Source organism: Exophiala xenobiotica (assembly GCF_000835505.1).
Source record: "Exophiala xenobiotica strain CBS 118157 unplaced genomic scaffold supercont1.2, whole genome shotgun sequence".
Taxonomy (NCBI): domain Eukaryota; kingdom Fungi; phylum Ascomycota; class Eurotiomycetes; order Chaetothyriales; family Herpotrichiellaceae; genus Exophiala; species Exophiala xenobiotica.
In genome coordinates this window covers 2,854,645-2,879,389 of record NW_013562493.1, presented here as the reverse complement: position 1 = coordinate 2,879,389, position 24,745 = coordinate 2,854,645, and the positions used below count along the sequence as shown (strand labels likewise).

The 24,745-nt window shown below is 51.1% G+C and overlaps 9 protein-coding genes across 9 annotated transcripts; 3 read left to right on the top strand and 6 right to left on the bottom strand.

The window, feature by feature from the left end:
- Positions 1–745: 745 nt before the first annotated feature.
- On the top strand, positions 746–2,053 carry PV05_03273 (uncharacterized protein; the record flags this gene model as incomplete). Its single annotated transcript, XM_013463905.1, has 1 exon — positions 746–2,053. One exon carries the CDS (start codon positions 746–748, stop codon positions 2,051–2,053), a length of 1,308 nt encoding a protein of 435 aa, XP_013319359.1.
- A 465-nt stretch (positions 2,054–2,518) lies between these two features.
- On the bottom strand, positions 2,519–3,563 carry PV05_03272 (uncharacterized protein; the record flags this gene model as incomplete). The annotated part of the gene is made up of 3 exons (XM_013463904.1): positions 2,519–2,943; positions 3,026–3,362; positions 3,417–3,563. The coding sequence occupies 3 exons, from the start codon at positions 3,561–3,563 to the stop codon at positions 2,519–2,521; spliced, it is 909 nt and encodes a 302-aa protein (XP_013319358.1).
- A 675-nt stretch (positions 3,564–4,238) lies between these two features.
- Positions 4,239–5,234, bottom strand: PV05_03271 (uncharacterized protein; the record flags this gene model as incomplete). The annotated part of the gene is made up of 1 exon (XM_013463903.1): positions 4,239–5,234. One exon carries the CDS (start codon positions 5,232–5,234, stop codon positions 4,239–4,241), a length of 996 nt encoding a protein of 331 aa, XP_013319357.1.
- Positions 5,235–6,731: 1,497 nt separating this feature from the next.
- PV05_03270 (uncharacterized protein) lies at positions 6,732–7,947 on the bottom strand (the record flags this gene model as incomplete). Its single annotated transcript, XM_013463902.1, has 3 exons — positions 6,732–7,043; positions 7,100–7,711; positions 7,768–7,947. The coding sequence occupies 3 exons, from the start codon at positions 7,945–7,947 to the stop codon at positions 6,732–6,734; spliced, it is 1,104 nt and encodes a 367-aa protein (XP_013319356.1).
- Positions 7,948–9,348: 1,401 nt separating this feature from the next.
- PV05_03269 (uncharacterized protein) lies at positions 9,349–10,546 on the top strand (the record flags this gene model as incomplete). Its single annotated transcript, XM_013463901.1, has 4 exons — positions 9,349–9,665; positions 9,719–9,843; positions 9,907–10,193; positions 10,250–10,546. 4 exons carry the CDS (start codon positions 9,349–9,351, stop codon positions 10,544–10,546), a joined length of 1,026 nt encoding a protein of 341 aa, XP_013319355.1.
- Positions 10,547–11,334: 788 nt separating this feature from the next.
- PV05_03268 (uncharacterized protein) lies at positions 11,335–12,966 on the bottom strand (the record flags this gene model as incomplete). The annotated part of the gene is made up of 1 exon (XM_013463900.1): positions 11,335–12,966. The coding sequence occupies one exon, from the start codon at positions 12,964–12,966 to the stop codon at positions 11,335–11,337; it is 1,632 nt and encodes a 543-aa protein (XP_013319354.1).
- Positions 12,967–14,910: 1,944 nt separating this feature from the next.
- Positions 14,911–16,570, bottom strand: PV05_03267 (uncharacterized protein; the record flags this gene model as incomplete). The annotated part of the gene is made up of 3 exons (XM_013463899.1): positions 14,911–15,453; positions 15,509–15,673; positions 15,785–16,570. The coding sequence occupies 3 exons, from the start codon at positions 16,568–16,570 to the stop codon at positions 14,911–14,913; spliced, it is 1,494 nt and encodes a 497-aa protein (XP_013319353.1).
- Positions 16,571–17,112: 542 nt separating this feature from the next.
- Positions 17,113–18,665, top strand: PV05_03266 (uncharacterized protein). The gene has a single exon (XM_013463898.1). The coding sequence runs from the start codon at positions 17,474–17,476 to the stop codon at positions 17,981–17,983; it is 510 nt and encodes a 169-aa protein (XP_013319352.1). The 5' UTR covers positions 17,113–17,473; the 3' UTR covers positions 17,984–18,665.
- Positions 18,666–19,180: 515 nt separating this feature from the next.
- On the bottom strand, positions 19,181–21,151 carry PV05_03265 (uncharacterized protein; the record flags this gene model as incomplete). Its single annotated transcript, XM_013463897.1, has 1 exon — positions 19,181–21,151. The coding sequence occupies one exon, from the start codon at positions 21,149–21,151 to the stop codon at positions 19,181–19,183; it is 1,971 nt and encodes a 656-aa protein (XP_013319351.1).
- Between the last annotated feature and the right edge of the window lie 3,594 nt (positions 21,152–24,745).

Here is a 24,745-nt window from a genome sequence, read left to right as displayed (position 1 = left end):
AAATCCTGGAATCAACTAGTGGGAGCAGACTCACCTACTCTTGAGCGATGATAAGATGTCCGCACTAAGTTGGAGTTAATGAGTACTTGACAGTGGTCCGGACTAGCAGCGGGACAAATTCGACCTGCTACTGCCCCGACGTAGTCAGCAGGGGTGGCAGGGTGAGCTGGTCCAGCCGAGCCTGAGCCAAACGTTGAGCCGGACGCGAGCCAGCCAGAGCAAAAGCGGCGCTGGGTCACGTGAGACCGGAGGTAGAGAGAAGAAGGGAATGTGCAGTCCTGTCCTCTCCTTATTGTGCGTCTCTCGGATCCTGGGAGTCTTGATCGATCGCTCGTTGTGACTCACATTGCAAGGGCTTAGTACTGAAAGATAAGTATAACCTGTCTTAGGCTTATATGCGACTTGCGCCGAGCGTGCCGCTTTTATGACGACTTACCCTCCCTCTCCCCTTTATTCACGTCGCTCACCTTTACGCTTACCCTTCACTAATCTCGCATCGGCTCTGCAAAAAGTGCAGTCGATATTTTGATCTAATGCGAGTTTGAACACATACGCCGCGTAAGGACCGAATACGGCGGGATACTCCCGCACACGGTGAAATACCAACGCTGGTCAATGGAATGTAAGAGCCCACTAGGGCCAGTCTTCCATAAAATCGCAAACAAACAAAGACACCAACCCATCTGCCTGCTTTAGACGCTCCTGCTTTCCCACCGACAGTTAAGTTCCTCTCTCCTCTCTTTCTATGTCTCCCGCTCTGCGAGCGAGTCGTCCTACCACCGCCAGCAAGAAACGGCTGCAAGCTGCAACCGGCTCTGGCTGTCGGAGGAGTGGACGATTGCAAAACAAGCCTCCAATTTTCTACGCCCAAACTGCCCACCGAAACCGCACTGAACAAACGTACTCTGTGGAATCGAAACTGGAATCTCCAAAACTCCCGCCCTCTATCCATAGCCTGACGAAGGAGAACCTACGAATACTCAACGAGGAAGAGATGGTCAAGAGGAAAAGAATCGGCAAAGAGACCATAACAACCACAAAGCGGACCCAAACTCTGAGCAAGCAAGCGCCTAGCACTAATGGCGGCTATCGCATCCACCGTCTCAATGTCGTTAATGTCTTCTTTGATGATGATATTCCTGACTCCTTCCAAGCTGCGATCGACAACATTGTGAAAGCAAAAGTTCCGTCCGAGGAGCGCCGAGCTGTGATTTACAACACCGCTGAAAGATTGTACAATTGTTGTCGGGAGATCAGTGACACTAAAAGTATGGAAGGAAGTTATGTTGGTCTTTGTCGTGATGCGCTTCGGGATATGTTGAGACCGAATATCTCCCTTCAACATGAAGCCGATTGGCGATATGAATTCAAGCCAGGTATATCAAAGGGCAAACCGATTTTCCGAGATGACCAAGGGGCTCCCGCAATCAGAACACCTTGTCCGGGTATCACAATTGGTATGGGCGGAAAAGCGTTCTTGAACTCTCTCTCCTCTCCGGCTTTCTCCCAAACTCAGGCCCAGGAATTTCTTCGAAGGCTTCAGACAGAATACGACTCCCTAGACCAGAACGAAGAAAAGCTACTCCTGACGGTCTTGGAAACTGGTCGCGTATTCTTTCCATTTGCGACTCTTGAGGCAAGGGCTTACCTATCAGGGAAGCAAATCTCCGAAGCACAAAATCAGGCCGCCGTTTCGGGAGCGAGTGCCCTAAATTTTCAGCTTCATCTTACGGAGATGGCGAAGGGCGCAGCCTCGGAGTTTGACGATAGTGAATATCAATATCCTCTCTTCTTTTCCATTTGCACCGAAGGACCCTACCACGAGCTGTGGGCTCACTACACCTGCGTCGAGGAAGGTCGGCGTATCTTCAACATGAAGCTGGTCAAGATCTGCAACGCGATGCTGAAAGAGACCATCGAAGACTTCTTCATTGCGGTGGATAATGTGTTGCGCTGGGGTGCCGACACGTTTCTGAAATCGGTGGCAGACCGGATGCGTTTGGTGGCAATCAAGGCATTGACCCAAGTCGACGGAACGAACCCAGCGAACTGAGACGCCTGCACTTCGCTCGGTTGCAGAAAGTGGATCCCCCATAAGATGAGTCCACAGCCTCGTGAGAGTTTTATGAAGGCGAAAGCATATCGACCATCATCCATACCATCATTTACACCATCATCCATTACACCAAACATAGCCAATCGGCCACAAATCGGGGGTACAACTCCAAGAATACCTCCGTAGTCCTGCTCATTCCTCAGTAGCCTATTTCCGGGTTTGATTCCCACATATCTTGTCCTTTGTTGGCTAGGCTTTACCATCCTCCTCGCTGGTCCATTTCCACTTATTTTATTGAGTTGTGGGTGATCACTGTAAGAGCAATGAACGAATTCGCACGAAACAATGGAGATTTCTTGACGCCTTGCAAAGAACAACGAAGCCACTCGAGGTGCTGTTTGCGAGCGGATTAAACCCAATCTTGAGCTCCAAGTAATCATCCGTGTCGTGTCATGGATGTAATCAGAGTGCGTCCATCGAGACTGTCGTACCATTTGGATCTTCCTCCAGCATTTTTTCACGTGCTTTCCCTTTCTTGGTCTTCTTCGCCTTTTTTGGAAATTCGCTGTCCGGACCGACAAGGACAATGCCGGGATGAACGATATTGAATAGGAAAAGCGACACAATCATGGGAAGAGCCTCGAGACAGTAGAAGTATGCTTCATAACTGGCAACATGGCTGTATTCGCCATCGGTGTACTCGGCGAGTCGGAAGATGATGCGAACCGTGATGAGACCCAGCACGGCGTACAATGTGTACAGCAGACGCCGCCATGGATAGGGGCAGGGGTTGGCGAGGTCGATTCGATTCATCAGGTACTGGAAACGACCGGCAAGGATTGTGAACAGGACAATGAAGAATTCCTGGAGACCGACTCCCGCCATGTCTGGATAGAGACAGAAGAGTTAGTAGGGGAAGATGCAGAACTTGTCACGACATGAGCGGCGGGGATCGGCAAGGAGGCATACAAATTCTGATCCCGATTTTGACAGTGGAGTGATTGTTCGAGGACATCAAGCTAGACGAGGAGCCTTGGATGAGGAACGACAGGATGTCGCACATGACGAAGGTTAGCGTAAGCCGTCGGGCACTAATGCCGACGACCTTTTTTTCGGGGATGAGAAAGTGTATCATGCGTCCAGCGACCATGTAGACGAAGGCGTTGGTCCAGAGCGGGGCCAGAATGATCAAAAGCTGCTGAGGGATGAAGTGACCCAGGCCACGGAATTCCCTTGCTGAGTAGGAACGGACGGCGAAGCCAGCGGTCTCCCATAGGCCCGCCATGATGATCGTCCAGCAGAATTTCTGTTGAGAATTGTGAGCGTGAGGACACCGGATGGTCCACGTTTTGCATCGTACCTTGTGAAATCGAAAGGCTTGAACGATATGGGCGACCGTGGACAAGGCGAAGAGCACGGCAAACAGGACAGCTGCGCCGAATGATGGGCAGTAAACCCATGCAATATTGTCATCTTCGCGAGCTGCAACGAGATCGCATTTTGCCATGGTCGATCTGGAGCAACGTTGAGGGTATTCAGGTTGGTGGGGGAATCGATAGCGTAACAGCCACCTGCTTCAAGCGCGCGAAATAGCGACGGGGAACACTGGGAGCCAGAGCTTTGGAGAAGAGATCATCCGGCACCGCACTGCACAGGCATGCATATATACCCGACTTGAGCATTGTCGCTGGACCAACATGCTATCTCATAAGAACGCGAAAGGGGACTAGAGCCTTACGCGTCGTATTGAATACGGCACGTACTCTTAGCGGGTCTATACTTTAGCGCCTAGCCAAGCTCCTGGCATGTCCGGGGGCCTGACGAGCAACTTGGAGTGCTTGCGACCAAGCATCTTGGCAGAAGACTGCCAATGATGGCAAAGCGCAAGCTAAGAATGGACAGTCGTCAGAGCGATCTAAGGGCAGTGGATTGGGACCAGCAACTCGATGGGCCAGAAATACGAGCATTGTAAATGCAAGTGCTTCCGGCGGATTCCACCCAGCAGGACCAACTCCAGCTCTAGGAAAATTCAGACCGAAAGCCAAGAGAGTCTCATTGCTTTGTGATGCGGCTGTTGTTGTAGTGTTGGCCCAGTCCATATCGGTATCAAAGCGTATTTGGTACATCGCCTCCCTGGATCCCGAAAGACGTACGAGAAGTCCACACGGCGCCGAGTCCGCCACTAACACGTCTCGCCATCAATGAAAAGAATTCTGAGGGCATCCTTCCAAAGTGACCGTCCTGTTCGGTCAGCTTTGATCAGCTTCGCTCTATCAAAGATGGACTTCGGCCACTGCAGATAACTTCTGAGTCCTTCTGGCAGATCTGCCCAGATACTGTTGGACCATTCCAGCATTCCGTTTAGTCTGTGTTCGGATATGGGGACGTCATCAGGGAAATCCCAAGGGGCGAAAGGAGCAAACATAAAGGACTCCAGGATATAAAAGAACAAAAGTAGCCGCATCGTGAGGTTGTTGTTGTCTTTCAAAGTTTCAAAGCTCTCTTGGGTTGTCCAGGCATCGTACAGGGATATAAATCGTTCATATCCGACTCGCGAACACTCGAGCAGGCCAGCAAAGACGGCTTCAATGCCCTTATAGAATTCAAGTTCTGGCGTGCTTTGAAGCAAAGGTATGATCTGCTGGAGGCTTCCTATGCCTGCTCGTATCATTTGGGCCTTTGGTTTCGGCATATTTTCCAATTCTTGCGCGATGAGGTGGAGATGTTGACCAGGCAGCGCCGTGATGGACCCATGGTGGCGGAACGCGGTTGTCGTTAAATAGCAGCCACGGACAAGCAGGATGTAATCGTCGATACCGTTGGCAAGGTATATTGATTGGAAGGTCAGGGCGTAACAAGCTGCAAGGATTGCGATTCCATCGCTGACCTCGACCGTCGTGTTCGATATAGCTTGCTTCAAACTCCGTAGCGCACGAATTCGGTGATCCAACGCGTTCTGACGAAAAATTCCGTCCTCTGAGCAGACCGCGTTTAGATGGAACGCTCCTAGGCCAAGCAGGGCATGCATGAGGTATGGCCGGCAATACGCTAATTGCGGGATGTCCTCGCCCCATAATCTGCCACTTCCGAGAGGCAAATGGGGCAATGCCGCGTGAAGGTAATGGTGGAAGCACTGTAGATCTTGCATGCTAAAACACTGCATCGAGCCGGCATCCATGGGCTGGGCTTGAATGGTGTAGCTTAAGGGGTAGGAACAATTTCCATTCCCACCAGCGCAATTTGCGCATTCAGGCTTTTCTTCTCCACATTTGATGCGACGAGCCTTGCACGAGAAGCACCCATTTCGCGACTTCTTGTGAGAGCGTCGCTGCGTAGGTAACTGTCTGCCCCTGCTTGAAATTACTAGGCTCGACTTGGCAAGACTGTGACCAGACTCGATCTTCCCCAATTGCGAGTTGGGCGAGTCAGACTCACCGCGCATCTCGAATGCTTAGGCTTGACGTCCAATCGAGGAGGGATCTAAGGAGAACCTGCCGAGATGAGGTATTTCATCTAAGTCCTTGAACAGTGAGAGTTTGACAGAAAATAGTGCGTAGTACGTAGTAGACTGCTGCCTGTTAGACTTGGCGCCAATGTATCAACCGGGCTAGGGTCAGCCCAACTCCACCGCGACAGTGGCTTCGAGAACGGGCTAATTCTGGCAGTAGATGCAGCAGCCTCGGCAAACTTGCAATCTTGAGTCCTCTGCTTTTTTGACTCGCCCAACAGATATTTCAACCTAAATGACTCCATCGTCTCGAGTATCTATGACTGCTGGTGCTTGACAGCCCTAGTGGTCTTCAGATATGGGAGCTTTTCGTACAGCTTATCTTCTGCATTCGTCATATCATTATGAACAGACATATCGATCCCCGATCTGGAACGTCGTACGACGACATCACTCTACCGTCTATTTTAAGTGTGCGTCAACACAGTGAGATGCATGGTCCGGACGATGATTGGACTGGCACGTCTGATCCTGCTAAGCGGAGGAAACTGCAGAATCGCCTACATCAAAGGGCCTGGAGTAAGTATATCTAGACTTACTGAGCTTATTCGGGTCATGATCATTGACTCGTCCTTGCAGGAAGGCGACAGGTGATGCAACGAAGGCTCGGTGTAAACGCTAAAGACGCAGGTGCAGACGCCCAGCTTGCACAACAGGGTAGTCTCATGACGAATGATCAAAAACTTGGTTTTGTTAACCAGTGGCTTCATTGTGAGGCAATTTCACCCTTTTTTCGCTCCTACGACACAACACAGGCAGCCGTACAGACTTGTCCCGCAGACCTCAGGCCAACAAGTCTGCAGCTTACTGTTGATCACCATCCATGGGTCGATCTATTGCCCGATCCAAGGATGCGTAATAACATTTTGCAACTTGGCGACGAGTATGACGATGGACCCCTCTGTCATGACATCGCAGACAATCGTCACGGCAGTGATTCAGAAGGCCTTATAGTCTGGGGCGATCCGTGCAACCCGGAGAGCTGGGAGATTGGAGAAGACTTCTATAAAAAGTGGCCTTGGGTTTTGCAAGGCTGTCATCGTCTATTCAAATCAATGAATAACTGGAGAATTAGACGGGGCGAGCTGAAGCTCTTTCCGGATGCTCCTTGTACTCCTTGACGACACAGCATGTACTGTTGTTATTGTGATGGACTTTCTGCTACTCTTATGAGTGCGGTGAGGGATCCTCATTTACTAACACATATCTATATCTCGCCTTACCCTTCTCCATATCAACTATTGCCTGATTTGCATCCTTCATTGGCCGCTCTTCCACCCACGGCTTTACATTCTTCGTAGCCGCCAGCTGAAGCATTTCTCGAATTTCTCCTGGTGCGCCGATCATTGAACCAGCAAGCCTCTTCCTTCCGATGTTCAAGCCGGGCGCCGGTACGGAGGACAACCCATCGTCAGCATTGCCAACCTGAACTAGTGTACCATCCCGTCTCAAGAGAGCCAAGTAGCCGGCAACGGGCATCTAAGTAGTCGGTCAACGTCTATAGTGGTATGGAGACCACGGGATCAACAACGTACCTTTGACGAAGAGATGGTTGAGATGAGCAGGTCAAACGAGCCAGCAAATTCGGTGTCCCACTTTGGATGGTCATCAGTGGCAATGTAACTGTCTGCTCCCATTTTGATGGCATCTTGCTTCTTGCTCTCCTTCCGGGAGATGGCGACAACAGACTCTGCGCCCAATGCTTTTGCCCACAGAACGACGAACTGGCCCAGACCACCGAGGCCAATGACACCGACACGCTTGCCTGGTCCACATCCGAAATACTTCAATGGTGAATACGTCGTGATACCAGCGCATAGCATTACCGCTGCTGAAGCGGACGGAATCTGGTCTGGGATCTTGAAGACAAAGTGGGACGGAGTGCGGTTGTACAATGCGTAACCACCGTATGATTTGTCGCCGTTCAGATGGAAGCTTCCATATGTGCCCACGTGCCTGGCGCAGAAATGTTCATTTCCTGACGCACATTCGTCACACTGGCCTTGCACACGACCCAAGCAAGAGTCAGCTTGAGCGCCGACACCAACTCGATCGCCCACCTTGGTACCACCATCAACTTTGCTGCCTACGCGTACAGCTCGCCTAACGATTTCGTGACCGACGCAACATGGGTAAGGCGTCGGCCCCTGCAGATTGAATCAGCGTACGCCTCAAGGCTTTGCCTTTCGATCATGAGACTTACCCAGCCACTTCGGAGGACATGGAGGTCCGAACCGCAGATGTCGCTGTGCGTGATTTGAATGTCGACGTCTGTTTCTTCCCAAGCCTTGGGTTCGTACTCTTGCCAGACCATTTTACCATTGTCGGCATCTCTGTCGAGGCCTAGCCATCCCATGAACTTGTAGTCGGTGGAGCTAGTCATTGTTTCTCAGCGGTTGATAAGAGGAATCTGGAGGCTTGTGTAGGTAGCTTGAGTTACCAGAGGACGGCAACAGCACTGGAAAGCATCTAAGGCTGGATTCGATTGCGACGATGGATATGACATTTATACCATATATTATATTAACGTCTCCACGATAAGGCGTCTTTTCGCCTCCGTATCTGCAATTGCATCTGCTCACAAATTGGTTCCACTTTGGACCTTTGCATAAGCAATCTTCATCGAAAATATGTGCTATCATCTACATGCAGTAGTCGTAGTCGAATTAGCTTCCGAAGGCGATTGTCGTGCCACATAGCCCACGATTGACGCAAGCTCCTGCAGATTGCTTATGCCTTACATGCAAGACTAGATGCCCCTCGTGGGTGCACGCTTGATGAAATCCACCCTCCTGCCAATTCACGTGTATGATCTTTCCCATCTTATACGTCGAGCAAGTTGGAGCTGTCTCAAAGATTCTGCAGACTGGTCTCGTTGTCACAATATTCTTCTCTCCAAAGTTGACTTTGGCAATCGAACAATGCTGATATTAAATCACAAAACTGACGTGCCTCGCGCAGGGCCAGGTAACCCCCTCCATTCACCGCAACGACGTCATTACGGATGCTTTCACCGGTAACAAAGTTTCGGTGGATTCTATCCTCGACGTGCATGGCATGTCCATTATTGCCGATGTCACTCTCACGCCACGCCCACGTGCCTGAACGCGCTGGAACACACGCGAAAGGGGCTTGATCCCCATAGTTGTCGCTGGGTCTGGTTGGATATATGACTTTGGCGGACAGCCAGTTAAGATCAATGTTGGTGACGTTCTCTGGTGCGCGCCTGGCATAAAGCATTGGCATGGAGCAGACAATGATAGCTATATCTGTCACCAGACGACTTCTTTTGGCGGTGTTATCTGGGAAGAAGAGGCGTGGCCTAAGTCGTCATAGCAAAAGTTGGATCATCAAACATAGATACCTGGCTCAAGGCTCTTCTACCGTCTGCTTACGATCTTCGCCAAAATTGGGCATGGGGAAGCGGCAGGCGGGGACCTTCTGTTCGCTAGCGTTTGGCGCTAATGCACACTGCTTATGGGGGGACTCGATTCTTGGTACTGGCAACCAAATGCTCCAATCAAAATCAGCCCTATCTCGCGCTGCTTTCCCGTCAGCTGCAGTACGGGGGCTTCAATTGATATATGAGGCCAATTCTACCTTCTTCACAGAGAGTTCCAGTAGCTAGAATTATATTCGCTTCCTTCTGGGTATGTCGTTCTTCCAACCGCCTCCGAAGCCCGATAATCCGTTGGCATACCACCGCATCCTCTCCCCAACCGCATCCGTCAAAGTCTCGCCTTTATGCCTGGGTGGGATCAGCATTGGCAGCTCATGGAGCGAAATGTTTGGCAAAAACGAAAGTGCAGACTCTCTGCTTGATGCATTCTACGCTCTGGGAGGCAATTTCATCGATACGTCTAACACGTACAATAGCGAAGACTCCGAAAGGCTTATCGGAGCGTGGATGGAGAAGCGGGGAAACAGAGACCAGATGGTTGTCGCGACCAAGTACTCGGCAGGGTACAAGGCGTACCAGAGAAATGAATTCCCACTGCAGAGTAACTACACGGGCAATTCAGCGAAAAGCATGCATATCTCTGTGAGAGACAGTCTGGCAAAACTGAAGACAGATTACATTGACAGCCTCTACGTCCATTGGTACGGTTCTGATGAGTTCAGCACGACATGGTCAAATTGACTGACTGTGTCAGGTGGGACTTTGCAACGTCAGTGGAAGAGATCATGACACATCTTCACGCCTACGTTATGGCGAAGCAAGTGTTGTACCTTGGTGTTTCTGATACTCCAGCCTGGGTTGCTGTAAAGGCAAATGCGTGTACGTTGATCCTTAATACACTTGCTTCTACGCCACTGGTACCACGCTGATGTGATGTGACAGATGCTCGAAGCCATGGCCTTACACCATTCTCTGTGTATCAAGGTCGATGGAATGCGGCCTACCGAGATATGGAAGCCGAGAACATCCCAATGTGTGAAGATCAAGGCATGGCGATTGTATCATGGGCTTCTCTTGGAGGAGGACAGTTGATATCTGCGGAAGACGGGGAGAAGAAACTGAAAGACCCGGAGGCTCATAGAGGGTACGGTTTCGGCGATGTGGATGTCAAGGTGTCTACAGCACTGGAGAAAGTCGCAGAATCCAACAAGACCACAACCCAGGCAGTAGTAAGTTCTATGTGACCTCTCTTCAGGATTGTGTTTGCTGACTAGTCAAAATCAAGGCTCTTGCCTATTTACTACACCAGTCAATCTATGTCTTTCCAATCGTGGGGGTACAGACGGTTGAACATGTCAAAGCGTTGCCCGAAGCACTACGGATTGAACTTTCGAGAGGAGATATCGAAGCTATCCAAAATGCTGCGGATTACCAACCTCCCTTTCCCATGAGCTTCTTGTTCAATTGGACCGGAAAAGAAAAGTACCATGTGGGTTTGACACCTGCAAATGTCAGCCAATACCAGATGGCAGCCTGGATCCAGGCGCCGCCGAAACAAAATGCATGTGAAATACTACACTAAAACATGTGACTAGCTAATATACGTGCAGCCATATCAGCCTCGGAAAGGACTATAAGCAGTTATCGAAGAAGTAATGTTACGTGCCAACAACTCAGAATCACAGCTAGCAATCCTTCAGCCGATGTCCCACGACAGGAAAGCTAAAGGCAACAGCAGACTACTGAGATCCGCCGCCAGAGGTGCGCTGTAGGGGAAGGGGGTGGCCTCTGTGGTCGGAGTCTACCGTTCTTCACAACACTACCAATTGGTAGCGGTCTCCACCAGCTCGATGGTCGAGCCGCTGTCTCTCGGTAACTCAGCTACCGTCGTGGAGATGGTTTTCGTGATGCTGGGCGGAGACATGGAGCCGCGGACGCCCGTATTGCGGAAGACTCGGGAGTGGGAGATGTTGTGAGGGCGCAGGTAGGAACATTGGTCGAACGTGGAGCCGGAGGTACGCGACGCATTATCTTCAATGAGTCGGCAACTATAACGAGGGGTTTCTGCTTATAGAGGAAGAGACATTTAGGCTTTCAGCTCGAGTGTTACAACATTAGATTTACCTGGTTCGTTTGATGGTTTTCTATTGAGTGAAAGTCATCAACCCACGACTGATCGCAGTCCGGCCGCGTCATGATATCATGGTCATCAAGTCTCAACAAGGCAATCCTTGTACGCGACTCGAATCCTCCAGCAGGTCAAACAAGCTCCTGCCGAGAGTCTTGTTCAGCTGAGGGATCATCGAGACGCCTTAGCAGCTCTTTGGGTGATTCTGCTCACTAGACAGTAGAGCGCCGAAGGGAGACTGTTCAAACAACTTGGGTACAGTTCCAATTCCTCGCATTCTTCCAGTCTCCTCCAACTCCTCCCACATAGACATTCCGGAAGGGATACCGGCAATGTGCTCTCTTGAAAGCCACGCCCAGCGCCGGTGTGTCATTGACGAACTTTGTACCTGTGATGGTCTCGGGAGCCACGCCTTCCTCGATCCACCTCACCATGGCCGTGAGCACATTCTCGCTGGGGTCCAGACTCGCGAGCGCAGCCGCGGTGTTCCCGATGAACGTCGCGCCGGGGCCCGTGCCACAGTGACCCATGCCGGAGATACGGAAGAAGCGGTAAAAGTTGTCGAGAGCCGTTGACGGCAAATTCATCGCCCGCGAGACGTGATCGTAGTATAGAGGCGAGATCGTGGAGGAGACTTCTGGGTCGGCTTGGCCGTGGTAAGTAATGAGCTTGCCGCCTTTGTTCTGGAACGCCGATAAATCGCCTTGCCACGTATTCGTGTCGCCCGCGTTTTGGTCCCACGCGTACGCCCAGTCCTGCGGTGTGAGAGCGTCGGTGTCGTAGGATGGGTCGTTGAAGACCGCGTACTTAAACCAGTCGGCCGTATAGGGGAATTGACCTGGTGAGTAAGCTTCGTAGATCGGCTCGATGATCCCCGGCCCGATCTGCATGTGCGGGTAAATGAACGTGCCGTTGGCGCCGTAGACGTCGGAGAATAGTTTACGGACCGTCGCGGCTTGTTGGCTGGTTATGCAGGATGAGGAATTGCTGGGCGAGACACCAGACCCACAGATCAGAGCTTCGGGGCGGAAGATGCACAGATCTGGATCTTCGATGATTCCATCGCCCGCACCGTCAATCATATCACACTGATTCAGGATAGAGTTGTCAATTGCCGGCCACGTCGTGTTGGGTGGGAAGCCCGCAGGACCGGCGTCTCGAATGAGCGGGTAGAATGTGCCGGACCACGCATCTAGATAGTTGAATCGAATAGCAGGAGACCCCGCGACGATCCCGTCGAAATCGTCGGGAAAGGCCTGCGCAGACTTGAACCCCTGGCGACCGCCGGTCGAACATCCAAGATAATATGATTTCGTGTATGTCTGGTTGTAGAACGCCTGCGTGATCTGCTTGCCTACGACGGTGTTGGTGTGGATCGAGCGCCAGCCATAGTCGGCCACCACATCAGGATTGTACAGGAAAGCGTGGCCGCCCGTCCCGTTGTGGCCATTGTTCGCGCCGACCGTGGAGAATCCGAGACCGGCCGTGTATGCCATGTCCTCGTATTGAATGCAGCCGCTAATTCCCCCGTTGCCGGTACTAAGGAACCGCCCTGTCCAGTTCCTCGGTAGCCATGCTTCCATGCTAATCCCCGACCGTGGCGAGGTAGCGACGTACAAAGCCACGCGGCATAGGTCGGCACTGACGACTTGATTTGGCCGGAGGCAGGTGGCGTTGTTGTCAGGGAAGGTCAGGTTTGTACCGGCAGCGACGAACTCGGAAAACCAGACCGTGGCATTTTCGATGCTCAATGTTCTAGACAACTGTGCACAGTTCTGCTCGAAGCTAGCATCAGCGCCAGGGAAGAGTGTAGAGACGATAACCACCACGCCGCCGACAAAGGTTCGAAATTGGACCATTGGGCTTACTGGCATGGAGATTGAAGTAGCAGCGGTACAAGGAAGGAATGTTGGCGATATGAAGGGCCTACCTATTCTGAGCCTGAGGACTGCAACCCTGTACATCCGCCAGCAAAGCCTCGAGGGATTGTCGCGCATGCATCGTCCTTGTTGGTGATGGGCAGATCGCACTGCTCCTAGCTCATCAATTTCCCCAGCTGGAGATGAGTAGTCGCAGTGCCCGGACAAACTAGCAGAATAACCACAGCGTTAGTGGCTCGTCAGTCGACTGTGCTGAACCTCATTTGGAAAGGATCTGCAGAAGCATATCTGAGAGAGGGAGCACATTGACCATAAAGAGGTACATAATACGGAGTATGCTAATACCGGATCCATCCTCAGCTCAAACGCATACGAGCTGTAGGTGTGTTAAAGGTGTCGCTGCTTATTCTGTTCTAGTTTGGCGATAAACAGTGAGTCTAGCTTTTCACTAACAACTAGTTGAATCCCCTCAGGGCAAGGTCAGACTCAAACAGCAACTAAGTTAAGGGCACTAAGTGATCTGAGAACCACCCATCACCCCTGGATTGGGCGTAGCTGCTACCTAAAGCGCCCAGAGTTTTAGGGGCTTCACGCATAAAGCTTATAGGCAGTAGTCTTGGCATTTGAACCTTTAAATCCTGTACGTAAGAGAGATAGTTCATTCCTGCTGAATGAATGCATATTATTGGTATCAATAGGGTCGTGCGCAAAACAGGTCGACCCTCGTGTGCTGGGAGGCAGTCGCATTGCGTTTTTATGATTTGGCGCGGACAATGGTCGAGCTGAGCCGCCGTTGACTATCGATCCAGTAGTGACAATCCAGGTTTACCATGCTAACCCGACGCATGATCGTTCCTGAGCTCGATTTCCTACCTAACAAGAAGTCAAAATCTGGACGCGGTAGACACTGCGCGGGGGCTGAGTCAAGGGGAAGCGAAAGTTAGCACGTACGCACGGCCCTTCCACCTTTCAGATCCAGTTTACAGAAGACGAGATGCAATTGTCGCAGAGAGGGCAAGGGAGCCAACGCCGACGCAAACTTTACCGGGTCTAGAGCGAGAGGGAAAGCAGACGAAGAGCAGAATACTGGGCTTCGAAATATTATTCGGCATGGAGCCTAGGGGCGACGTGCAACAGGATTGGGGCAAAGAGGCCCGGTCTTCCAACCTGTCTTTAGTCAAATCGGAAATTTTCCCTTGACGTTTCCTGTGCGGCTGGAAGACACACCCACGTTCTTGAACTTCGGGTCTGAAAGAGGCCGGACGATCTACGGTGAAGACATGTTTGTTGGCTATCACTTCTACGAGCAGACCAAGAAGAGTGTTCTGTTCCCCTTTGGTCACGGCCTCTCATACACAGACTTCGCGATCGACGAACTTCAGGTAAACACTTCTCAGATGCAAGATACACTCAATGTGTCATTAGCGTGCGAAATAGTGGATGTTGTGACGGCGCCTATATTGCTCAAGTTTATGTTTCACAACGCCAGGCTTCTATCGTTCGGCCGGTTAAAGAACTCAAGGGCTTTGCCAAGATATTTCTTCAGGAAGGTGAGCAGAAAACATTGCAGATTCCAATTAGTTTCAAATATGCGACAAGATTTGGGACGAGCAAAAGAACTCTTGGGCGACAGAGAAAGGAATATTCGATGTCCTCGTTGAATGTAGCTCAGCTGATGAGAAGATGCTGAGCACTTCCTTCGAGGTTTCCCAGCCTACATGGTGGAATGGACTCTGAAGTTTAGCCAGCTCACATGATGCCTGGGTAAAGCGGTAGGGCCAATATCTTGAGCAAGTAATAGAGCCAGACGTATTGTCGCGGGCTGAATACCAAAATACTCAAGAAACTCGCCTTCAGTTCGGGGGCCAACGTGCCCTCTTCCTTGAACTACGCCGTAACTCCGTTTTCACAGGGACGGGCGCCTCTGGGGACGTCACCTCACTGAAAGCATTTCTCTGTTCTTCTCTCTGTGCCCGTCTCCAGCAGCACGAATCGTGGAGGCTTCTCTACTATTTTCGCAATCGTCTTCGAGAGACTCTGCTGCATTCTCCTCTTTCTCCTTTCCCTTCCCTTAGAACGGGCTTGATCACCTTCCCTTAACCCGGACGCCTCAGAGTCTCTCCAACCCTGTAGTCCCTCCAGGATGCCCCTTGCTGTAGGACGACCTGTCGGCATCACGTCCAGCATCGGGGTGAGATATACCGCGAGCACGCTCGCCTTGCTTTTTGCTCGCCAAGCCACTGCGTTCACCCACGCTTTGTGGTCACTCATCTTCTTCAGGTCGCGCCCGCCAAACCCGCAGCTGTACTGTACTCCTACTACACCTGCAGACCACACGTCCACGGCGTTGGTGTACACGCTGCCCACCAACCCGTCTACCTCGGGCGCCAGGTACAGTGGCGACCCGCAGAACGTTCCCGTAATTCCCGTAATGTCGGTCAGCTTTGGATAGGCCAAAGTCGCCCAGCTTCCATTCCGCGCCTGGAGTTTCGTGGGTAAGCAGGATGTTGGCTGGCTTGATATCCCGGTGCATGACGTTCCTGTCGTACAGGAACGCGAGGCCCGACAGCACCTGTCGCAGGAGGTCCACGCACTCGCTGGTGGAGGCGATAGTACATTTTTCTAGGCTCTTGAGGGCGATTTCCATGATCAGGATAGGGTCGGGGGTTCCGTTGAAGGCGACATAATCAATAATGTGTTTCTAACCCAGGGCAAGAACTGATGTCAGAAAAGCAAGATGTCATTTGATTTGAATATGTGGACGAGATGGACGAGGCGGACTCCTCATCAAACAGGCGGAGAGGCAACTCACGTGTTTCAATTTCTGTAGAAGCTTGATCTCCCTCAGCATCGACTTCCACGCGCTTTTCGTCCCGAGTTTGTATACTTTTCCAGCGAAGCGGTCGCCGGTTTCTCGGTCGACGGGCTCATGGACCGCCGCCGTCATGCCTGTGCCAACCACACGTCCTAGGACAAACCGCCTGGCGACGAGTGATGTAGGATCCTCGTCGAGGCGGGCAACCTTGAGCCCTAGCATTGTGGGAGCCGCCTGCACGATCTCTACACGGAGCTGCTCAGCGAGGACATTGTACCGAGCCTGCTGCTCTTGAGTACGCAGGGGTATTTGGAGCGTCAACCACACGGTGCCCGCAGCGATTTCATACTGTCGACGCCCAACGATAGCCCGGGATCCCGTGAGGCTTTCGACCTCGCCGGTCTCTGGGTCGATCCACCTAGTCGAATTGCCGGACAGGTTCGTTAGTACCAGGACCATGGCCTTCCAGTTACGGTCGATCCGGAAGTGCTTTTGGCTGACGCCCTGCTCCAAGCCTCCCAGCACGAAGTCGACGTTTTCGCCTTCTCTCCCGAAGACCCACCCAAGCGCTGGATCGAAAGGGTAGTGGTCTATTCGCAGTGCAGTTATGAATGAGGGGCTATCAATGAACGGCGTGCCGTCGCGGCGACGAGAGTCCAGGCTCGGAGACTCGGGAATGTCGCCCCTCGGCACGAGGAATTCAGCATTGCGAGGGTCTTTCAACGCGGTAGCGGCTTCATCGCTGACGGCGGTGATGCTGAGTACGACGAGGGAGGTATCCATGGTGGGCAGACGCAAGGAGCCTGCAAGATGCTTCTGTTCTGGGGAGTGCCTGGAGGAGAGGACTGAGGTCAAGATGGATAGATATGCGTGAACGGATGAACGAGCCATAATTTTCCCTCACCCCTCGCATTGTATAAATGGCAAAACGAAAGCCCCGTGGAACTACACATGGCCAGACAACGCATACGGGGCCGCTCGCAGATGTAACGTTTTAAGTCGCCCTGTGATGCTTGACGGTCGAATGTCTCATTGGGTGGCGGGCGCAATCACGGAGGCGTGGATCTGTCAGCGCCCACAGACGCATGACAAGGACCTATAGTTTGACAGCTCATTTTGAAAGCGCCCACTCGGTGTATCCATTTTCGATACCTAGAGCGTCACTACTCTTTAAGCTGGTAAGTATTTTTATTCTCTTTGACCTGCCGACACCATGTCATGATTGTTCTGACTAATGCTGTCACTTTACAGTACCGAGATTAGAAGGTTTAGCGAATTCTCGAATGCCAGGAACTTTTGTTGTCGCGACTCGCGTCCCAGCTCACACCGTCCGACTTTAATTCCAAACCACTTCCCCCAGACACCTTTATGCAGACAGAATGGCGGATTGTGCGTCACCGGACGCCCATCCGCTCGCCTTCTCCCCATCACCTACCGATCCCCGACCTCGAAGAACTAAATCGGCACCTAAGCCGCAAACCCGAGCGCAGCTACAGCCCCGAATACCGCGGCTCCTCTACCCCCGAAGTCTATCCCTCCGACTACCTTTTGCAAATCCTCAAACCCTTGGAGTACTACAAGGCCAAAGCGATCTAGGAAACCCACCGAGTCCGTCTTCTCGATCCGTCGACGGATCATCGCAGGTCCATCAACTCGGTTGAGTACTGGCGTACTGAATACAATCACATGATTAAGGAATTCTTCAATATCTCCCAGCGGCAAAATCAAGAGAGGTGGGACAAAGCACAAATGATGAACAGTGAAGAAGCGGGAAAATCGACTGCAGAGTGCCCACAGGGTGCTCTCTCCGCGGTGACCAGGAACAAGGACGAGAACAAGAAAGAGAATAGGAAGACAGAGAGCGCCGGAGACGGACCTGTCTCCTGTAGACTACGGAGTCGTGCTCATCGTATTGATGGGGCGAGCCAGTCGTGGAGCACTGCTGCTGCACCTCGGGGGATATCCAAGACGAAGAGCAAGGCAAAGAGCCAGACAAAGAGCCAACAAACGGCAACACAAAGAGCAACACAAAGAGCACGACCCGGAACAACATGCCGAACGGGTAGCAAGGGATTCCACACTATTATCGACAAGAAAGACAGACCCGGTTGTGAGAATCTTGCAAGACAGTCGTCACGTGAACAGTCTCCTTCGGCCAGGGCACCGTCATCAGTGATCCAGGATTCCAGGCAATGATCAAGGAATCAGCCGTGACTCCTGGATTGGACAGGTCTTTCTTTCAGCCAATCAGACTGATGCCAAGAAGTGCGACAAGTGTGACACCTGCACGTCAAGCTCGAATTCTGTTGTTGGGTCACCAAGATTCTCAGCATTGCTGGATCAGGAAGGTCTCTTGCCTGATCAGTCTGCAACGAGATCGAACTCCGGTGTCCCCGCTGCCGAGATCCGGCCCATCCCCCCTCCCTCCGCCCAACCCTAACACCACCTCCTGGGAATGTAACGTAATTCGGCGTTACACTCTTTGGGGAGGGGGAAACGGCCGGCATTTACGACAAGATGGAAAGTTCCACGAGCATCTCGTCACGCCGCACCACAGGCGCGTTTGTCGCTCGCGTACACAGTGGAGTGATGTCGCTTGCTGCAAAGAAACATGCTCGGATGTGTACTGTCCATTATGTTTATCAGAAGCTTATCTCTGCCTCATATAGGCATCTTGGGCTCGGGCGATACGAAGAGGCAATTTATGCAGTAGGGTTCGCGGTGCGATGTGCTGTAGGCGTCCAGTGGGAGGTTTGCACTCGGTACCCGCCTAGGCCTCCAGGTATCATGCAAGAAAACTGCCTAGTGCGGTCAGTATTTGGGATGGCAGATCCTGTCTCCATGGCGGGATCGGTACTATATAAATATTGCCTAAAAGATTAATAAGTGTTAGTAAGATAGACTTTTTCTTGCTGTTTAAACGTTAGTGTGGACGCTAATGCTAGTGTTAAGATTCACTTAGCGTAACGACTTTCTTAATAACTTGGATAGTGTTATTAGGGTACCCGGTGATACCCTATTCCGTAAGGTTTGCAAGACTTATATTTATGAAAGAGTACTCTAAATTTTCAAGAAACAAGGCTAATTAAAACCCGTTAACCGTATTTCTTGCCATTGGCGTCGCTATTCCACCATTGGAGGTCCCCCCCTCCTGTATTTACGTCGGGTCAGATCTTTAGCAGGGCCTTGGGTGTTTGGGAAATGAATACTTGGTCGCGGAATACTTCCTTCAGAGTAATATGGCGGGTGGCGCAATGCTGTTGCGAGAGCTTACTCCTCTATCAATCCAAACCTTCTGTATGATGTTACCTGGTCTAGCATGGCACCATGCTCTTGCCTGGGATTATCAGGCGATGAAAAGGACGAAGATGTGGCAGTTGAGCTGTTCCAAGGTCACTGGAGGATGAAATCCTCAACTCTCGCTTCACTCAGACCTTCCATCGCCTCCCCATGCATCAGCCCATACACGAAACACTCACCCACAAACGTAAAACGTCCATTCAGGACAGGTCGGATTACGTACAACACTTCTCCGCCCAAAAACAGACAAACATAATCTCCTTTCCTGGTGGCTAGAGGCGCTAAACCGAGACATCCACTAGATCCCAGAAAGAGCCGCCGGTCCATATGGATAGGAGCGAAACCAACACGACGACCGGGGATCGGCCTACTTTGCCGCAAGTGACTGTAATGTCGGTGGCCAGAAATCGCCCGATCATAATGATATTCGAGTCCAGCCTTCGCTAATTGGCGAGCCGAGAAATATTTTAAACCTTCCCAGAATGGTGATCGGCACGGACGAAAGGGGTCCTCCTGTGGGTTCGTCAACTCCATGATGTCCGGTCTTGCTACTTTACTGTACGCCACTAAATACTCTTCATTGGTCAGCGGGTAGCTCTCGGTTGGTTCCCATGGCATGTTGATAAGCTCATCCTTATCCTCATGTGAGGCTTTTGCCACTGTATGGACAGTGAATAGGCGAGCACCACGGATTGATAATAGTGGGGGGTTCTGATTTCCTTCTTTGTTTTCCAGGACGAAGCAATTGTCGACTGTGATACCGGCAGCTCGAAAATCTGCGTACCAAGATATTGGAGCAGTATCGGTCGGCATACTCCAATTCGGTGCCCAGCTGGGCAACTCTTTTAGTTCATCCGCGATATCTCGGTTAGGTAACTCAGCGTAGCTGAGGACAGAAATCCAGCCTCTTTCCAGGTTCCGAGAAAGACATTGGGCAACGTCACAATAAACCTTGCTAAGGGAAGCACTGTAGTCTGGGCGTGGTAGGTTTTGGCCGCTTGCCATGCTTAAAACCGCATAGACCTTATCGTGTAAACAAGTGGCATTTTTGGATCGGATAGCGTGTAATAGCTGATCGAACCTCCAAGGATCGGCATTGGTGAGACATTCTCTGTTCGTATTTTCGGGTAAACACCGCAGCTTGCGGAGGCGTTGTACTTCAAGTACTAGCACAATAGCATTCACAATCCTCTCGTGATGAAGTATGTCACTCGGTAGCTGCATGCCTCGGCTGTTGAAACGACATGCCTCATGTAACGCGTCCCAGCTTGCTTGATGGCCACCGCATATCACTGTTGCTTGCTTCGCCATCACTGCTTCCTGGAACGTCCACGTCCGCTGGAACCACTCACAACGCCACAAAAGCTCTTGAAACATAGCTAACATCATGTTAACTGTACCAAGCATGTCCCCGGGTCTGGTGGAACGATAAAAGTCGAGATCCCTCATTTTGGGCTCTAGCTTGTTTACCCAGGTAACATAGTCAAATGCCGACTCAGTGATATCGCGTCTATTTAACACAACATCCGTAAATGGCCGTGACAGTGTCTCTCCCAGCCAAATAATTACCTGTGAAGCACAGGAATATATCCTGGCCATCAAGGGCACTTGAGTGGCCTTTTCGGCATCATTATCGTCTTGATTTATGCACATGGCGTCCACCCACAGGACACGGTCTTCAGACGTATATCGGAGTCGTGAGAGTGCCTCGATGAGATTTTTGGTCACGTTACGGAAGCCAGACTTCTCAGCGACTTCATGTTGGCACCAGATCCGGCATTCATTTGGCAGCGGTGCCTCCAGATTGGGTTTTCCCACTTCTTCGGGGTAGTTCTGAGCTGAATATCCATAAAGATTGCTGGCCGAACAGACGTAGGAGAGAGCTTCATACTCTCTTCTTTGAGCATCATCGAAGGTCAAGGTGAGGAGAGAGCATCGAAGAGGTTGATCGCGGTGGGAATTGTGGCCTGGTCTTCCTGGATGCAGAACCATGAGCCGAACCTCGTTGGGCTTAAGGGCCGTGTATTCATAAGTTTTTCCCGCTGCGGACGTGAAAACATCCATTTTTCTTCCAGGCTAACTGTTGAATAATGGTGTGAAGTCAAAGATCATTTCCTCTGGTGGAATCAGGAAGTTCTTGGTGAGGCGGGCGGGCAACTAGAACGGATACCCCGCACATTCTCTCGAAGCCTACACGCGCCCTGGATTGGGTATGGTGGGCGCCAATGAGGCCTGTCCACAGGCAGCAGTCTTCTTGGCAGAATAGGCAACGAAATCGCTGGTCAATTTAAAGGCGCACATGCAAAATCTTGGAAGCGCAGGGCAATGACTGGAAGTTCCAACTACCATATCCATGCTTCTATCGACATCATGTCGAACTGTCACTTCCACTTCCACCCTGAGAGGTCGCATGCTTTGCGGCAATCCCCCTGTCACCGGTTTGCCTAGTCAGCCCCTGTTGTCAAATCGGCTCGATTGATCATTCTCTGATGCTCTGAAAAGGAGGAACGAGAAGATGGTGCTAACTAGGGCTTTATATACATCAATAACATAGAAAATCGGGTGAGAAAGGGCTACGGCCGCCAGCTCTATGATATGAGCAATCTCCGACGCCTGAGACAAAGGAAATCACAGGGATTGAAGGAATGGCATGGAAACGAGTCCATGGAATAGAGAAATTTTCCCCCAACAGGGAGAGAATCCGCGACAGGGATGTCGTTGCATTCAACAGCCACCCCCCTACCAACGTTCAGTGCCATTCATTCTAGGTCTTCGCCACCTGGGTGTGCACCATGAATCAACCTCCTGGTCCAAAAGTTACCTAGCTGACTCGATTTCGCATGAACAAAATCCACCATGTTAAGCTACTGGCTGAAATCCCGTCGTATCCCGTCGCATCCCGTCGTTAGGATAAGTCGCTTACGTGCCACCTAGGCCGTAAGACTAGTGAAGTATCCCTGTAAAGCTCTCCTTCATGGCTGCCCTTCCCGTCCTCGAGACGACAAACGGGTCCTTTAGTCGGGATATCTGTTCTGGCTCGTAGGGTATAATGCAGGAGCGTCTCAGGTTAAAGCGGCGAGGCTCAGGGCCACGCTCAGGTCCAAAGATGGAAAGTACTCGTGTCTAGATTCCGACCTCGAAATCTCTGTTTCACAACGCCTTCAAACCATTGTAAAGATGTTTGCGACCATCCTTCTGCTATACCAATCCTTTGAAATATCCTCGTCCCTTCTACTGCCAAGGAAAGCACAGAGGGAATCTGGATAGTCTTCGCTTGTGTCACTCGTCATCATTTCTACCTCCCAATGCTCGCCATTTCCACTCGTAATCGGCAGACACCAGGTGAGGACAGAGACTGGAGGGGGCTGCGTGTCCAACCTGGCAGAGGATACACGCTGCCCTGTTCCCACGCCAAGAAGCTCATTGTCTCTCACAAGAGCAGTTTTGAGAAGTCCCTTTACCGTGACATCGCAGCCTATGATGGTCAATATCGGCGGTGTAGTTGAATGAGGCGCAGGATCCAATTCAATTGGTCCGTCCATCGATGCCCATGAACACGACGGAGCACGATACCGTGGTGTTCTGCAACATGGCGTCCATGAGAGCCCAACGATAGCCAAAGCAATTGCTTGAGGAGCAACTTGCCCCAAAGGCCGGCGTAATAGGTTGATACCAATACGGTATTGAAATCTTTGGGCTATACCTCCAATAGCCGGAAGTTTATCGTGAGGATCCGTCAGCGCCCTTACAGAATATGTATTCACGATATCTGCCCAACGATAGCATAGACAATATACAGCTGGAGTGGTAGTAGGAGCGCCACATCGCGGTAACATATACGAATATAGGCGAATATCGGAATGATGAGGTGGCTCGATTGGTCCGATATTGCTTTCGTGGAGCGAGTGGCACCGCCGTTCTAAGGCGGGTATTCCAGAAAAAAGCCTCATACTTAGTACGGGCAGAAGGTAGGCGCTCTTGTAAACTCCACGCTCTGTGACTGATTGGCTATTGGTCAACGTGGATATTTCGGATCTTTTGGAGGGTGAACACAAAGTTGTTTCGTTGTGGTAATGGGGACGGGATATTCCAGGAAGGCCACACGCATGGGGCCCAGTCCACAAAACCATCGCTTACACTCCTGGCTTTAGAACCAATGATGATCAAGAATGAATTTTTTGTATATCTCACCCATATTACCAATTTCTGTATGTTTATTATCATCGCTATCCTGTACAATACAGTAAGCATCCACCCAAATGAAGCGGACAGCGAGCGCACGGGCAATGCCGATGAAATCTCGAATAGTGGTAGGTAGGGTGGACCCTTCAATTGCCTGCGCATATTCGTGAAGATTCTCAGTTGTCAATTTTGCAGGTGAAGCTGGGCCCAGCAATAGCTCAGCGTCAAGAGCGACCATAGGCTCCACTGCTTGCGCGGAGTTTGAGATCTGGTGTGCCGTCTTCTTGTAGAATTTCAAGAATTCGAGTGGGAAGAACCGTTTCACCCAAATCCTGACACCATGCATTCGTCTAGCCATTTTCTGGCAAATTCGAGATGTGGTGTTGGACTTTCAGGTCGAATGACCAAATCCAAGTGATTTGCCCCAAAAAGATCCTGGTCCGAGTCCCAGTTCCACAAGATAGATATCGAACCGTATAAATTCGTGTATCGACTTTGCGTGGTGTCGACAACGGCCTTGAGAGTAAACGTGCACCTCGGACTTCTCCATAGATCTTCGCCGAACCGGTAACTCTCATCTCCCTGACGGCCGGTAAAAGCGTCCTCTAGAACAACTGAGCGGAACAAGGCACACACTTGACAATCCAATCGGGAAACCGAACGGAGCCGAGTCAGAGTTTTCTGGAAACTCAAACCGGCCTCGAACACGGTCGTAAATGCTGCTGGTTGGGACAAGATTTGTCGGCAGTCTCTGCAGATGATTTCCAGGATTAAGGCATCTTCATTTAGGTTTTGCAGCTCAGATCCGCCTGATGCCATGGAGATAAGGTGGTCTGAAACGGTGGTTTAAAAGGACCAGGTCAAGAATTTGATACTGTCCTTTTAAGCTGCGATTGATATTGGATTATGCGGCGGACGGTAGCAACTAGGGCTGTGCAGAAATTTGATTACAGTAAAGTAGAAAGAACAGACTCTCCCCTGATACTGCGAAGATAGGTAGGAAGTAAGTATAGTGTTGTTGCCTAATAATATTTGGTACCTGCGAGTCAACATTGGTTGATGTCAAGAAATTCAATTCGGCTACCACTGTAATACAAGATACCGTGTTCAATCTATGCGATCTCAACCTGGATTTCCCCTCTGCGAATACTGTGATACTTGTACTGAGCGCAAGAGACCGCCTTTCACATGGATCAGTCAATAAAATTCACTGTCGCAATATTGCCTAGTGCGGTAGATTCAGGTGCCTGATTCGGCAGTCCGCCCTCAATTCGATCAGCCAACATTGGGCTGCCCCCTCCTGCACCCCGCAATTCGACCAGCCTGGAAATAGCACATGTGTATTTGGATACATAAATCTTTTCCGGTTTCCATTTTGTTCTTTCCTGGTGCTGACCGCCCAGGAGTATCGCCCATCGTCATCTTGGTTCGTCTTTCCCCAGACTCGGCGAACCCGGGGGGGGATGACACGTGAGT

What these genes read in the sequence shown, in the direction of transcription:
- PV05_03266 (XM_013463898.1), top strand. Translation starts at nt 17,474, where the DNA reads ATGATTAAGGAATTCTTCAATATCTCCCAGCGGCAAAATCAAGAGAGG.